This window comes from Nipponia nippon, unplaced genomic scaffold, assembly GCF_047370975.1.
Source record: "Nipponia nippon isolate SJK-2023a ecotype South Korea unplaced genomic scaffold, ASM4737097v1 scaffold_3, whole genome shotgun sequence".
In the NCBI taxonomy this organism is placed as follows: Eukaryota; Metazoa; Chordata; class Aves; order Pelecaniformes; family Threskiornithidae; genus Nipponia; species Nipponia nippon.
Window position 1 is genome coordinate 70815118 of NW_028262347.1, and position 15942 is coordinate 70831059.

General features: G+C 41.9%; 1 protein-coding gene across 3 annotated transcripts in view; it reads left to right on the forward strand.

Moving 5' to 3' along the window:
• The window catches only part of PTPRO (protein tyrosine phosphatase receptor type O), a 155843-nt gene extending 142342 nt beyond the window's left edge, over window positions 1-13501 (forward strand). For all 3 annotated transcript variants that reach the window (XM_087767500.1, XM_087767503.1, XM_087767504.1), the window contains 8 exons: window positions 917-1007; window positions 1519-1595; window positions 3891-4025; window positions 5021-5143; window positions 6686-6840; window positions 9323-9458; window positions 11770-11890; window positions 12980-13501. In XM_087767500.1, the coding sequence (XP_087623626.1) occupies window positions 917-1007; window positions 1519-1595; window positions 3891-4025; window positions 5021-5143; window positions 6686-6840; window positions 9323-9458; window positions 11770-11874 (822 nt within the window). In that variant the 3' untranslated portion in view covers window positions 11875-11890; window positions 12980-13501. The remainder of the gene's footprint in view (window positions 1-916; window positions 1008-1518; window positions 1596-3890; window positions 4026-5020; window positions 5144-6685; window positions 6841-9322; window positions 9459-11769; window positions 11891-12979) is intronic.
• The last annotated feature ends 2441 nt before the right edge of the window (window positions 13502-15942 follow it).

Below are 15942 nucleotides of genomic sequence, written 5' to 3' on the forward strand. Positions count from 1 at the left end.
CTGGGTGGGTCAGCTTCACTTCAAGTTCTGCAGAATTTAAAAGCGGGCCTTAGTGTTGTTAGACTGCATTTAGTAAGCTGATTTGAGTGGCTCATCACATTCAATCCAAGATAATTGTCAGACCAGCACACTTGCTTTAAGTTTAGGACATGCTGGCAGCCTGAGTTGGATTCAGGATTTTAATGCCTTTATTTTATTTATTTAATGCCCTTAATTTGAAGGGCAGCACTGGAAAGAGAAAGTAATATCAGAAATCTCTTTAAGAGCAAGGGTGTTTCTCTAGGACCAGTTCAGGTACATTCTCTTAATTATCCAGAATTTAAAGTCAGTTTAGTAGTATAAAACTAAAAAGCTCATATCCCAGAGCTAGAAAGATTTAAATATGGAAGGGGAGTGGGGAAGACTGCTGGGGTATTACCACCGTTCTGGGTGGCTGACATGTTCCCTTTCTGCCAGTGAAAAGTCCTCTGGTGCATCATATATTAGATGTAACTACTGAAGGTAATGACTAGAAGGATCTTCCAAGCATTCCCCGGTATCAAGATCAGAAGCCACTTGAGGACTTGAAGAAAGCCCTTTAAGTGGGGTGGATGACCACCACAGAATAACTTATCAACCCCTGGTTTGGCACTATTTTGGCTAATTAAGTGCAGGTGGAGAGGAGCAGTCCGCCGTCACAGCCTTGGATGGCAGCAGTGCATTGGCAGCATCAGCAGGAAAGCCCACATCATTGCTCTCTAGCTGCTTGGAGCCAAACTCAGAAGCATCAGATAGGGAAAGTCAGTGTAATCCTTCTGTCAGTTTATAAAGTGATTTGTGAACATTTTCAGTCTGCTACCTGCCACAAGTAATCACTTTACAAAGAATTATTTTTTGAGCATTTGTGAGTTTGGCGTTTTTCTTTCTGTTACCCCAGGAGCTAAAACTGATTGGGCTTGACATACCCCACTTTGCTGCTGATCTTCCCATGAATCGCTGTAAAAATCGCTACACAAATATCCTGCCATGTAAGTACAATATATACATACAGCCTCTTGGTAAAGTCCCCTGAGAGGGAAGGAAGAGTTTTAATAAGAGAACTGGAGAATCAGGACAGATTTTCTGACTGATAAAAGCCTGTTCTAAAACCTGCCCTTAGAGAGAGCCAGGCAATAGATGTTTTTTGTTAGCTTTGAAGAGACATGGCTTTCTGGGGATGTTTATCAAGACGGGAGTTTGGAGGTGAGAAACACAAGATCATTTCTACCACTGAGTAGTGTCACTGTGTTTTTTTTACAATTCTAATGAAACTTAAGGGAGCCCAAAGGGATGGCATTTGGAAGGTGTATTTTGCAGAACGGTAATGATGGTGCATGCATGTAGTGTTTACTGAAGCCAGCATTGCTCTCTGTCAGTAAATGTGAGCATTCTCTATTTTTTAAATAGATTTTTCTTCAGTTTTTATAGGATTAATTTTAATTTTGCCTAGCTGGAGATGCCCTGTTTGAGAGCCAAAATATTTTTTTTTTCCTTTTACAGATGATTTTAGTCGTGTCCGGTTAGTTTCAATGAATGAAGAAGAGGGATCTGACTACATTAATGCCAACTACATTCCAGTGAGTAAAGAGACTTGGTCGGTGTAAAGAACAGGCCCCTGCACAGCAGTTAGAGCATGTCACCTGCACATAGCACAATATCTCCTGGAAGCTCATTCACGTTCTCAGCACCTCCTTCAGCTTCCAGTATTTTGCCTGCAGGGAACTGTAGTTTTTACCAGCCATCTGAAAAAAAAAAAGAAGAAGGGTCACTGGGTGAGCTGTGTGTGAATCTTTGTGAAACCTAGATGGAACTGGTAGAGAAATGGGGAGGAAATGTTAAGTGGTCCAGTGGCTTTTTAAGTCAGCAAGGAAAAACATAAGAAACTTTAAAGATATTTTTCCAGGTTTCTACAGCACATAGAAAAAGGATTAAGCCAGACACTCCACAACTGACAAAATGCACACAGCCCAGATGGTGCGTGGAGGGAGCTTCTGCTTTCTGCCTCATCCCTGGTGCTCCCAGTGTGCCTCCCTCTGCCTGGCATAGAGCAGCCATTTACCAGGGACTAGCACCCAGGGTTTTAGGATAAGTAAAGTATAAGCAGAGCTGTAGTCAAACAGTTTGACACTGGGGGTGGGCTAAAACTTCATCAGCTCTTTCCACTCTCGCCTGAGCTTGTGCAGTCACTTAGGCTTATCCCTGCCACTGCCACAAAGGTTTGCCCCTCTGTTATCCCCCCCTTGCTGTGGCTCAGTGTAAACTGTGTTAGGGAGAGCAACATCCACTGGGTCGCTCTGCATGGAGAGGAGGCAGGACACTACAGCATCCATTTAGAAAAAGACCTTTCACTTGGGGACCATAGACAGCTAAGCGTTTCTGCACCCTTGCTGTGAACAGAAGACAGAGCTGGAAGAGAGCTGGGTAAGCATTATGGAAAAGGGAGGAGCCCTCAGATGAGTCGATGAAACCACTTCTTTGCCACTATGGCATTGCCCGTGCATGTACTGCTGAGCATGCTGCCTGTACTTAGTTTCTATATGTCAAGTGCCTGAGCTGGCAGTGAATCAAGAAAGAGAAATGTTCCAGTGTTAAAAAGCATCACGCACAACTCAGGAGACTCCTTTGACATGGGATTATGGATAATGGGATTTTACATAGCGGCCCTTTTCAGATTGCTCAGTTCTGCTTTTTATAGTTTACATCTCTTTAGTTCTACTTATAGCATAGTGCTGGCCGTAGAAACTGGGACAGACATGTCATCTTAATGCTTGGCTTTTCCTGACGATTGCTTTTCCACTGAGTACCTGCCTCAAAACACAGATACTAGTGGTAATCTCTGTCTCTGTGGTAATACAGATTTGACACTTAGGTCAGACATAGCCTGTGCAGACAAACAAACAGCAAATTCTGTGTAGTGAAAACACTTGATTGAGCTGACTTCTAGAGATGTGTGGAGGAAGCCATTTATGGAAGGTGCTCCCAAATCATTAATATTTTTACAATCCACATACTGTGATAGCACAGAAATTGCCCAGTTTACATGGGATCATGGTGTGTGTTGGATGTATCTTTTGCTCTTACTAGGAATATCAAATAACTTTCCAAATGCGGTTTTGATGGTGCAATCTCAGCAAATATGGTTATAGTAGATGCCAAAACGGCCATTCTGTGGATCTTTTATTATAGTGTTTATAATGGTCTTTTGGTTTTGGAGAAGGGAAGGAGTCTTTCCAACTCAAAGCATGTTGATAGGGATAGGAGAAGGAATACATGGATATAAAGCATCTGAGCTTCAATAAAACATAGCAATGATAATCTGTTAAGGGCGTTGACTCAGCATGTTCTCTATTGTTTTAAGCATAATCCTAATTAATATTTTACTAATTTAAGTCCTTATGACATAAACATGTGCATAAAATCCTGTTCATTGCCACCTTTTATTTGCATCAGTGACTGAAAATCACCACAGGCACTGCTTGGGATGAGCGTCTGTAATTGGTTTTATGTCTGTAACTAAACAACAAACCCTTAAACAATAAAATCTGTAAGAAGCTGGAACTTTGATTTAGGATTCTCATTACTTGTTTTCTTAATGTTGCCTTTCCGGCTCTCTGGGCAAAGGATTTGTATAGTAACAGCTTCATCTTCTGTCCTTCATTCCAGATTGCTTACACTTTGGGAGCATCAAAAACTGGAAAAAGTTGTAATCTCAAAATAAATACAAAAAAATCATGAAGTAGTTTATACTAGAAATCACTTTTAAAAGTACAAATTGAACTTGAGCAAGCTAAAAAATACATATGCCAGAGAAAAATATGTGTTCTGAAGCAGTAATCATGTTGGTAAACAGCACCTGTCTCTTTGTTTCTTAGGGTTATAATTCACCCCAGGAATATATTGCAACCCAAGGGCCACTGCCAGAAACTAGGAATGATTTTTGGAAGATGGTTCTCCAGCAAAAATCTCAAATTATTGTTATGCTCACTCAGTGTAATGAGAAAAGAAGGGTATGTAACAAAATCTTGCACATAGTATAAAAGAAACTACTCTGAAAACGTATTTATTTTCTGGTGAATTTCTTTGCATTGTTTTCTGATCATGAGGCAGCGTCATAACCAGACCTGGAATGGCACTTCATTCACTTCTGGCAGGCATTTCAGGGTGATTAAGGGACTGGAGCATCTTTCATGTCAGGAGAGGCTGAGATTGCTGGGACTCTTCAGCCTGGAAAAGAGAAGGCTCAGGGGATCTTGTCACTGTGTATAAATACCTGATGGGAGGGAATAGAGACAAGGGAGCCCTCAGTGGTACCCAGTGACAGGACAAGAGGCAATGGGCACAAATCAAGACACATTAAATTCCATCTGAAACCAGGAAACACTTTTTTACTGTGAGGGTGACTGAGCACTGGCACAGGTTGCCCAGAGGTTGTGGAGTCTCCATCCCTGGAGATATTCAAAAGCTGTCTGGGCATGGTCCTGAGGAGCCTGCTCTAGGTGGCTCTGCTTGAGCAGGGCGGGGTGAACAAGATGACCTCCAGAGGTCCTTTCCAACCTCAACCATTCTGTGATTCTGTGCTTTTAAGTTTAAATAATAAAAAAAGTAGAAGGATTATGCTTTACATTTTCCTTGACATTATAATAGGAATATTTGGAATATAATTTTTTAATATGTGTATTTTTGTTCCCCATGTTTTGTTCCTTTTAGACCTATCCTATTAGGAAAAGTAACAATCTACAAAGACACTATGTATTTCCATTTTTCACTGTACTAATGCTACCTTTCAGAAAACCAATGTACAGCTTATATCCACAGTACACAAATAGGAATGATCAGGCTGAAAGTCATTGCAGGATATATTACCTCTTATTGTAGCATCAAGTAAATAGGATCGTAGACATTTCTAAAACAGGTTCAATATACTTTTGATTGTGCTTTTTTATATATGCATATTTATATATTTATATAAATACAAATATGTATGTATTTATTTCCCTTTCAGGTGAAATGTGATCATTACTGGCCTTTTACAGAAGATCCTGTTGCATATGGGGACATCACAGTAGAGATGCTGTCCGAGGAGGAACACACAGACTGGGTTTATAGGAATTTCCGAATTAGCTATGTAAGTAAAACATTTTGCGTGGCCCTACTAAAAGAGCGGGAGTAATTTCTGTGCAGCCTTTTCTTTAAATTTTGTCCATTTCTGGCATTCAGTGGAAAATGCCTAAAAGAAAGACTGATGGCCTTAACCTCACTCCACACAGGCAAATGGCTAAATCACAAAACTTTCCTTTAAAATTGTCATCTCTGTGAATTCTCAGCAAAATGCAAGACTGAAACAAAGTAATACCAGAGTTCTGGACGTTTCTGTGGTGCCAAAAAATAGTGACAACAAATACGTAAACTTCTTTTCTTTCTCTCAGGCATATTTTCTTGCTAGAAGCTATTCAAAACTTGAAAATATCAATGTAGAAATTGAAAATATTTTTCAAAAGGGCAATTCTGCAATATTCATATATTCCTATAAAGTATTGAAATACATGTGAGAGCATGAGATGTCCAAATTAAAGCTCTTCAGATTTTCAAGCATTTCTTTCCAGCTTTGTTTTCTGCACCAGTTCCTTGAAGGCACCAGCTTGTGAAGGAAAGGTTAGAGAAATGGAGGGGACATGAAAAAAGCTGGCATGTCAGCACTGGCCCGGGACCTTAGTCCTACTCAGCCATGCCTCACTGCGTTACAAAGTGCTCACAGGGTGCAGGCTAGGAAGGCAAATGCATAAAACACGATGTTTTAGGCTGTTGGCATCCATTGAAAATAATGATGAGACTGCAGTTTGCAGTTCAGGTAAACTGTCCTTTACCAAACCCAGAGCAGCTACTTCAGGGTCTTTTGTGCTGATCTCATTTTTCAATATCCTTTGCCTAAGGGTCTGCTATTGCCTGTGACTGGAGAGAGGTTATTGCAGTAGGGTTATTTAGCCTGACCCAGAATGGCAAAACTAAAAGCATTGCTTGCCATAGGTTTTGGTGATGACACCCCCGCCACCCCTCCCCATGTCTTGAGTTCCTTTAAGTCACAAAGACAAAATGAATTGTGTTGAGGATCTTATTTCACCGGAAGCCACTAGAGTTTTTAGCATTATAAACCTTTTTTATAATAATGGATATTTTTCTAAATATTTCTTTTGCCCCTGTAATGATTTTTTCTTCCCTTTTGGTATTTTTTTTTGCTTTGAAACTTGAAAAGAAAAACTCTCAAGAGTCCAGTCTTGATTGTTGTCCTTTATCTGTGGCAAAATGAGAAAAGGAGAGGGAATGGAATAGAAAGAAGAAAGCCTAAACTTGAAAAATGCAACAGTCTTGATTTAAAAGCAAAATCAAATCAAACCACCACGAGGAAAAAAAATAAAAAACAAATCTCAATCCCAGAAACAAAAGTTCATGCCTTTTTGATAATGATGGCCTGATACCTCCTCCCCTTTTTAATCAAATAGCATGTAAACTCTTTGCCATTTTTTTGGCTAACTTCACTTTCTTAGGCTGTATTTGGGAAAAAAAACCAACCAACCCAACCACAAAATGACAAAAACCCCTCAGTCTGACTGAGCGTGACTGCACTGTTAAAACTCCTGTGAACATGTTGCTGTTTTGCTTTTCCCATTAGGCTGATGAGGTGCAAGACGTGATGCATTTTAACTACACTGCCTGGCCAGATCATGGTGTCCCCACGACCAATGCTGCCGAAAGCATCCTCCAGTTTGTACAGATGGTCAGGCAGAAATCAGCAAAGAGTAAAGGCCCCATGATCATACACTGCAGGTAAACGCTTCAAGGAAATGGAGAGCTAAAGGTTGTAACTTGTTGACTAGGTTGGGAAACCATTGGAAGGAGAGATTTTGGGGTGCTGCTCACCTGTTAGCTGGAAATTGTTCTCTTTGGTGTTAAGGGTAAAGGATTAGTCCCCCTCTTTGACTACAGTGGGGCTGGGATTTCAGCCTGCAGCCATAAACATGAAGGCACTGCTTTCTGGAGTAGTCAGCTCTTTGGATATTATAAACAAATGGCTCCAGGAGGTGCAGCAGGCGATCCTGATTTACACCAGCTCAGAGCCTGCCCCTGCTCTCCCATTTCCACACCTTCATGGTACAGATGGTGTGGTCTGGCCAGCAGCCTGCTGCGGTGTGCTGCTCCACTGCAGAAGTGTGTCTCTGCACAGATCCTCCTCCTCTGGTCACTTGGCTTTCAGTGCATTCAGGAGGTGACATGAAGAGCACTATCCTGTGCTAGCAGTAATACCGGTATCCTATGATAGCAGTTATACTTTTTTTTCTTTTTGGGGGAGGAATGTTGTTTTATATACTATCAGATTTATCTCTCGTGCATCAGCTGGCCTTTTATTAAGATGTTCACTTACTTGGCCTCTCTGGGCGCAGCTGCCATGTTAGTGATGATATCATACCAGATTGGTTCCCGATGCAGCTCTCACAACTGACTTCAGACCTCTTTGTGGCTCCTAGTGCGAGAGCTACTCACAACAGATTTCTCAGAAATACATAAATAGATGGGTTGCAATGGATGAATATGTGTGCATTATGGTGACACACTCCTAATGGAAGTCAAGGCTCGATGAGATTAATCTCAGCCAATGCTACGTCCCCCACCCCAGAGGCAGCAGTTACGCTGCTGCACAATGTGTCCGCACCCTCCAGCGCTGTCTTTCCTGGTGCTGATGTGATGGTCGGCACTGACTCTCTCTTGCCATCACTTTGCGCACTCTCCAGAGCTCCTTCCCAGAAAACAGTCTTTTATAGCAATATCATTGCTAGTTTCCAGATAAGGCACTTAGTGTTCTACTGGAATGCAAAACAGCAGCAGTATTTGTAAAAGCAGCAAATCGTGCAGCCCTCCCCTGTAACTTAATGGAGAAATTCATAGGGGATATTGTTCTGGGAGTCTTAATATCAAGAAAGGTGCTAGTAAGCCAGGGAAGAGATTTATATGTAGTGTAGTGAAATCACCCTTATATACCACTTAATTGTTCTGGGAAGGAATAGAGGCAAGTACCAGAAAGCGGGCTAACAACTGTAGTATTTTCTTTTTAATTAGGATGCTTCTAGCAGCAGAGAGAGATATTTTGAGAGTATACTGTACATATTAGACCACATAGGTTAAAAGTAGCAATGCTATAAAATCAGTGGAAGGGGGGGAAAAAGAATGTATTGATCAACTCCTACAGCAATTGTTCTCAAATGTTAAAGAAGGCACACAATGAATTTATCAATTAATGAATCTGTCAAATAAATAGATCAGGAGTTCCATTGTATTCATCTCATTCGAGATATTAACAATTTGTTAAACACAAGCAAAAAAAAAAAAAAAAACCTGGTTCATGACAGTTATGTTGAACTGTGTTGAGATGAACTGTTAAACTTTATTGCAAATACTTGCAAGGCTTTTCTGAAAAATATGACAAGACAGCAGAAAGAACTTTTGCTAAAAGACACACACTTCTATCCTTAGTAGTAGGTATGGTGTTGGGATGCTATATGAAACTCTATAAAACCTCTAAAGTCACACTCATAATGAAATCAGACTTAAATGTTACATGTGAAATCACAATGCAAAGAGTCAAATGCCCCTAAGAATCTCTAAATGAAAACAGTATGTCTTTTTTCTAGTCACTAAGCTTCCCTTTGGGGGGGGGTGAAGATTTGTCAGCTGAGTGCTTGCTGACTATTTCTGTCTCATGGTCCCAAGGCAGAAGTCCTGGAGCGTAGACTCTTCTGGGTAGCTTGTCCGTTGAGGATGAACTGCAGTAGTGCAGTGCCTTTGCAAAGCTGAGAGCTTTGCAGTGTGGAGAGCTGTGGAACTGAACTGTGCAGGTTCAACCCCAGCTGCCTCTGTGCAGCAATCACTGCCGAGCAAGTCTCTGCAGTTACGGCTACAGCCCCTGTAGTTAGAGACGTCTCATGAAATCTTTGAGGGGAGCAGTGAAAGTAAGAAGAGCAGACAGCTAAGGGCAGATGAGGGTGTGCATGCACATTCTGCATGTGAGTGCATGAAGAGGAGTATAGGAAGGTGAAATAATTGCAGCTCCATCCACTCCATACATTATGCCTAAACAATGGATGAAGGGTTGCTCGGCATTAAATCCTACAGATTAACCAGCCTGTCTGACGTCAGATTAGCTACATCTGATTATCGCAGCTGCAGGACACCTGCTTTTTGCAGTACCACTGATTTTCCTCTGCGTCCCCATCAGAAAAGCCTGAAATGAGATGCATGTCTCTGTGTGTTGCAGTGCTGGAGTGGGACGAACAGGAACCTTCATAGCCCTGGATCGGCTCTTACAGCACATTCGTGATCATGAGTTCGTAGATATATTGGGCCTGGTGTCTGACATGCGGTCCTACAGAATGTCCATGGTGCAGACAGAGGTAAGATCAGTTCACTTCAACATTAAGAATGTATCATCGGCTCTATTTCATACCTCTCTGTAGCATGTTCCTGTCCAACGACTGTTGTTCCCTCTGAACACTTGACAAAATAGCTATGAATAGTTACAATTAAGTTTTTCATCTTCATTGTAATATTGTCACGTTATTAATCTGCTGCATAGGTGGGTCTGATAATAGATCTACAATCTCAGTGATGTCTTCCAGAGAGGATGAGTTATTCTCACCTTCTGTGAAATTAATATGCAAAAAATGCATTAGAAGAGATTACCATATGAAATTTTCAAACCATTTTGAAAAGAATTGGGCTTGCTGAGGGGATTAATGGCTCATGAAATGATATCAGTATTGGACAGCCATTCACCTTGTTCAAGAGGGTATCATCTGGCCAAATGTAGTAACTTAGTTACACAAATATAACGAGCAAAACAGACAAAAGGATTGTGAGTCTGCCAGGCCCCCTCCTTGTCCCTCTCCCTGCCCAAATATCTACTAGGTAGTTCTTTTTCTGTTTTTAAGGCAAATGTCAGGAGAATAGTCATATTGTTAGAATATATAATGGAAAAAAAAAATCACAAACTCTTTCCGAAGCAGAAGCTTTTATGCATCTGAAACCTTCCCAGTTCCTCTGCTAATGAGGGCAAGATTTCACGCCTGTTGTACTCTTCACTGGTTAGACACAGTATAAGCTGGCAGCCTCCATACAGTTGGAAGTGCCACCGTCACTGTTTGCAGGCTAGGTCTGGCAGGTAATTTGTTGCCAAGGATTGTTGAAACCACAGCAAAGCAAAGAAGATTTAGCAGGGCGAGAAGAGGAGGACAACCTGCAGGACAACAACTAGCATCTAGAAATGAAAAAAGGTCATTATTCTCAGACCATTCGAGATCATTCCTATCAAACTACCGCTTTTCATCACAGTTCACTGTATTAATCCAAGGCAGATCCTTATGTAAACACCAGAGAAACAAATCCTGATGGTTGATTTCAGCTGCAAGTGCATTACCACTCCAGAGGCGATGTGACTTTTATGTTTTTTTCCATGTACTAAGTCATTGCCCGCCTGGGGCTGATGTCAAGGGCTGGGCTTTGACAGTCGCTGAGCACCTGGTGCTGCAGGCAGTGGCCAAGCCTGGCCGCGGGGATCACTAGGTGGCACTGGCACTCAGGCGCAGAGGCCACCAAAAAGGCTTGCCTTACAAAAACCTGAAACCACACACAGCTCACCTGGGTTCACGTTGCCTCTACACTGGAAACTTGGCAGTGTCTCGCTGAGCAGTTTAAAAAAACAAATGGCACAGGCCCAAAAAGGTGGTTAGATTGGAGAATACCCTGAATGGAAACCAGTCACTCCAAATTAGTGGATGTGAGGAAATTTCTGTGGTCTGAAATATGCTTGAAACTTACATTGATATCTCCTGGCATCAGCAGACCACTAGGGGTAGGGGCTGAAATCCAGACTCAGGTTTTGGGACAGTTGGTTTTGCTGGAGATCCACTTGCTCCCTGTGCACATAAAGCTTAGTGTAAGGATTCATCAGGGTTTGCCTTCTTTCTCTTTGAAATCTAAAAGTCATCAATTAAGGTTATTCCAAATTGAATTACAGTGTTTAATAGGTATGATGATAATGCTTACAAAAGCCAGCCCATAACTAAAACAAAAACCAAAGATAACCACAGTCTTGTTGCACAAAAACCTGTCCACAAATGTCCACACCTGTGTGTGTGATTGACCCGACTTACTTATAGTGTCATTTGCACAGAGGCTGAAAACTCCCCAAATAATTAACTGCTCTGTGAACAAAGTCACATTTCAGCTTTTTATTGGTAAAGAAGTCAAGCACTAAGGAACATGAAGTCCATTAAAGTATTTCAGGTGCATAGGTGGCATGGGTTTAATTTGTTGCACATAAAGCAGTCATGTACCTTTCTGGGAATTAATTCATTTTCAGGCAATATAAAGTAGACCCACTTTAGCTCAGATCCAACTGACCTAAGCTATTCTATTCTGTTCTATTCTATTCTCATCTCCCATCATCATTCAGTTTATTAATAAGTGATTTAGATGCCAGGGCAGCTCAGGTGGCTTTTGTCCATCCCCAGCTGCTATCTGTAACAATTGCAGGCTATTATTTTGGGAGCTGACAACTCGGTGTATGTTGTGAGGGGCTGAGGAGGGAGAGACGGAGAAGCTGTGCAGGCTGTTACTGTGAACTATCAAACTGTTTCACTCTTTAGGTTTTTGTCATGCTTTCTGAGGTGCAAAAACGCCCATTCATTTGGTCTTTTCTTCCAGGAACAATACATTTTTATTCACCAGTGTGTGCAACTGATGTGGCAAAAGAAGAAGCAGCAGTTCTGCATCAGCGATGTCATATATGAGAACGTCAGCAAGTCCTAGTTCAGCGTCACAAGTGGTAAGTCAGGCAAGCCCAGCGCTGCACCATGCCCACAGCCTCGCATCCCGGCTGCTCGGTAGCAACCAGCATCATGGGTGTTTGCTCCAGGAGTTTTGCTGGCAGTTTGGAGCTTTCCAGGCCTCATCCCTCTCTGAGGTGATGTTCACATGGACAGTGCAAGGAATATCCCTCTAGCCTCTCGCAGTAAATAATCTGCTATACTTTCCACAGCACTGTAAGAGTATATCGGCTCACTCGTTCAAAGAACAAGAGAATCCAGAAATCCTGAGTGAGCCATCTAACCATTCCCTGCCACTTGTCCTAACGCTCCTTAGAAAGCTGAAAGGAGGAGAGGACTTTAATATCCAGTCATTCTCAAGTCACCAACTGCCAGGTTACCAAGGCTGGCAGAGGTTTGGGGATACTCTGCCAGCACTGCTGTTGTGGCAACAGAGCCTGCTGGAAGACAAGATGGTAACCAAAAAGCTCTAACGTGGAACAGGAGGGGTCTGGAACTGGTACTGCCATTAGCATAAGCAAAGCGACCATCTTGCCTTCCCACTGAGCCCCAGTGCCTGACCTGTTGCATGCAGCCAGCCCAGCCCAGTCCCCAGCTGCAGAGTAAAACACAGGGCTCCAACCCACCAAGAGGTTTGCTGGTGGGGACAAGCTCTGAGGACATAAGTCACTGCTGTTTAAGCTAATGAGCTTTAGTTCATTAGGTGGCAGTAATAACCCATCCATAACCTTAATATTTACTTTTGGGTGAAGCAGGAAGCTACAGACTTTCAACACAAACTGACGTCTCAAAGAGCTGGTGAAGAGCTGGCCTGTGGGCACCAACACCAGCCGTCCCCGCTGTGTGTCTGTTGTGGTGCACATGCGCCTTTATTAGCCTCTGCATACGACATTCCCCTGCCTGTAAAATGAACCCCGATTTGCCTCACTTTTCCTAATGTTCAGGTAGTTTACTGTCTACTCTGCATCCCAGAGCCCAGCTGCTTGTACCGGTGGGCTGCAGTCCCAGTCTGTATGGTAGAAATAAATGCCAAGAACTGTATGTATTTCCTTTTTTATTTCTAAAGCATTCTGTTTGTTTGGTTCCAGGTGAGACCATGAAGCACACCCATCTTCCCTTGCTTCTGATTTTTTTTCTTTTGATGGTTTGAACGGCCAGTTGTTCTGCCACGAGAGACTGCTGCTTTGCAGTACAAGGACGATAAAAGAAAGAAACTTTTAACTTTCTGAAGCACTGGGGAGACAAAGCCTTAACGAGCCTGCGGTGTCTTTTGAACTGTTTAATTTCTGGACATTTTTTTAAAATACTGGACCAAATTCAACTAAACAACATGAAGGAAAAGACACTATATGTGCATAATATAGATTGCTCCACAGTGTTGGGTTTTTTTGGTTAGATTTTTTTTAATTTTTTTTTTCTTCTGTGCAGGTTGGGCTTAAGGTTAAAGCAAGTGCAATATTTTTTTAATGGTTGACTGAAGAGCTTTCTTCATGTGTCACTGGTCTGTGCTAACGTCCATAGGAGAAGCAGGCATTGTTAGTATCTAATAATACCTCATTAGTGAATAGCGAGGCATGAACATACATGAAGAAATCTGGAGATTGTGAAGAGAAAAGGGGGTGGGAGGGTGGGGGGGTTTGCTGGGTACATGGATTTGACTGTTTCCTACAGCACTGATGTACATGGGGTCTGGGGGGAGCACAAGACCCGAGGAACGGACTGACGAGCAGAAATCCAAACCGTGAAGCCTGAAGCTGAAGCAGGCAGCCGACACTGAGAGATGGGGTGGTTTCGTTTCTTGACTGTGCTACTACTAACTAAGCAGAGGGATTGCTCTTTTTGCCAACCTTTTCAGTAACGTCACTGATCAGGCTCTTGTTTTAGATGAAGGGCAGCTGAGTTTCAAGCTGGGATATCTTAGACTCCATTATTATAGCATTTAACTGTCCAAGCAGTCTATGGTGCCTATACCCTTCATTTGTTTATTATTTTTAGTAAGTATTAACCCTGTGTAAAATGAAGCTGATTCAGGTTGGGGGGGGGGGGCAGAAAGAAAAAAAAAAAAAGTGCTTTAACAGATGTAACTATTGCTCTGAGCCAGGAATTCACGATGTTACAAAAACAAGGTTTTGGCATGTGAAGGGCTGATTATTGCTTTATTGCTATGAGGCTGCCAAAGCATCAGTACAGATTCCTGCAGGGGCTTCGGGGTCAGGGCGGGGGGCTCTTTTCTTTTTCGCTGTCAGTTTCAGTTCTAGTCAGAATAATTAGCTATATATATATATTTTTTTTTGTCTTTGTATAATTCCGGTACATCATTGTGTATTGTGACATGGATGCTGTCAGAATGGATGTTGATGGCATTTTTGTAACCTGTTGCTTTGTGTCACCTCATTGGAAGTTAGCAGCAATGGTACTCAATGTAAACAAAACAAACTTGAACTGAAAGTAAACACACTGGATTGCTTACCTGTGAAGAAGTCACTATCAGCAAAACAGCAAACGCACCCGCATACGGTTTTTTCATTCATTCACCCCGGGGCCTGCTATCACCTGTCAGGGTACCAGGGTGTAGTTCAGTAGCTCAGCTACTTCCTGAGCCTGATAATCTCCTTCAGATGATATTTGAATTTTTTTCTTCCAAAGAGTTATTCCACTAGCAGGTAAATAGGTGTATATTCCTTTAATATCTACTTCATCATCATATTGGTTACAATGGAAAACTTTCTTCAAACTATCCCATATATATTATGCAAAACTGCATAGACTTAACATAATCCCCCAAATAAAACAGGTCCTTGTGAAGGGTACTGAAGAAACGGGACTCTACCTCTGATTATTAAATGGATATGATATGAATTGCCCCCCTTCCCTTCTCTTTCCATGCATCTAATACTATTTCCACAGTTTCCACTAAGCCCAGTCCAAAATCAGAGATGCTATTTCTCTAAATAAGGTGCATAGAGATGGATGCAAAAGGGCAGAGAGGCCTGTCTTCATGGAGCAGATTGCTAACACGAAAGGCTTCAATAGTACATGTTTCTCTCTTATTTCACCAGTACACCTCAGCTGGAGGGCTTGCCGTTTCAGTAGGAACAGCAAAGATCTGTCTGGCCTAATTTGAACAGAAGACAGAATTATAAATAAGCACCTGACCATTCAGACTTTGCCTTCATGCTTTTTTTTTTTTTAATATGTTTCAGAGTTTCATTATATGTTTACTCAGAAAATATGTTCCCATCCCTCTAGAGAAGGGGGGGGGGGGGGGGGGGGGGGAAGAAAACCCACAAATGTTCTTGCTTTCTTACCTACTGCCTCCTCCCTCCCGCTGGCCATTGCCCATTGAGTCTCTTTATTCTGTGTCATAGACCAGAGTAAGCAGGTTACTTTTAAAACATTCATGTGCGCACAAAATATCAGTGTGAGCTGGCTGTAACAGAAGCTTGGCTGAACATGACAGGGTACAAGATTGCTGCAAAGATGCCAAAACTGTGTTGTTGCAAACAATACTGCCTGAATAGCCTGAATTACTACACAGTTTTTGAATGCATGTCAAAAAATTATTCCATTTGCACAGTAACAGGTGTGTATTTTTCCTTTAAGAGCTACTTAATCACAAAATCAATTACAATGAAAACTCCTTCAGAAAAATACTTTTTCCTACCCCATCTAGTATGCAAAACTGCATAACTGGGTGTGTTGGGATGGCAGTGGAAACCACCTCTCCCAGAGTTCAAGACATAAATAAAGCAATGAAGGAGTCCAGGAGACATTGTTGTTCAGAAGACTCATGCAGAGCCTTTTAGCCTGAATCGACATGTCATACTTTTGGTTTTACCTTGTCACGCTCCTTGAAAGCAACTCCAAAAGAACAATGTTTTGGATTCATGCTGCATGTTGATATGGTTTCCAGCATCTGTCAAAATAAAACTCTCTCAAGTCATCGCAGCTGTAAAGCTGCCTGAAGCTTCAGGTTTTGTAATAGTTTTTTTGAATTATGGGTTTCATGCCTATAACTCTGCTGACACCATGGATGCTCTATATTGATCTG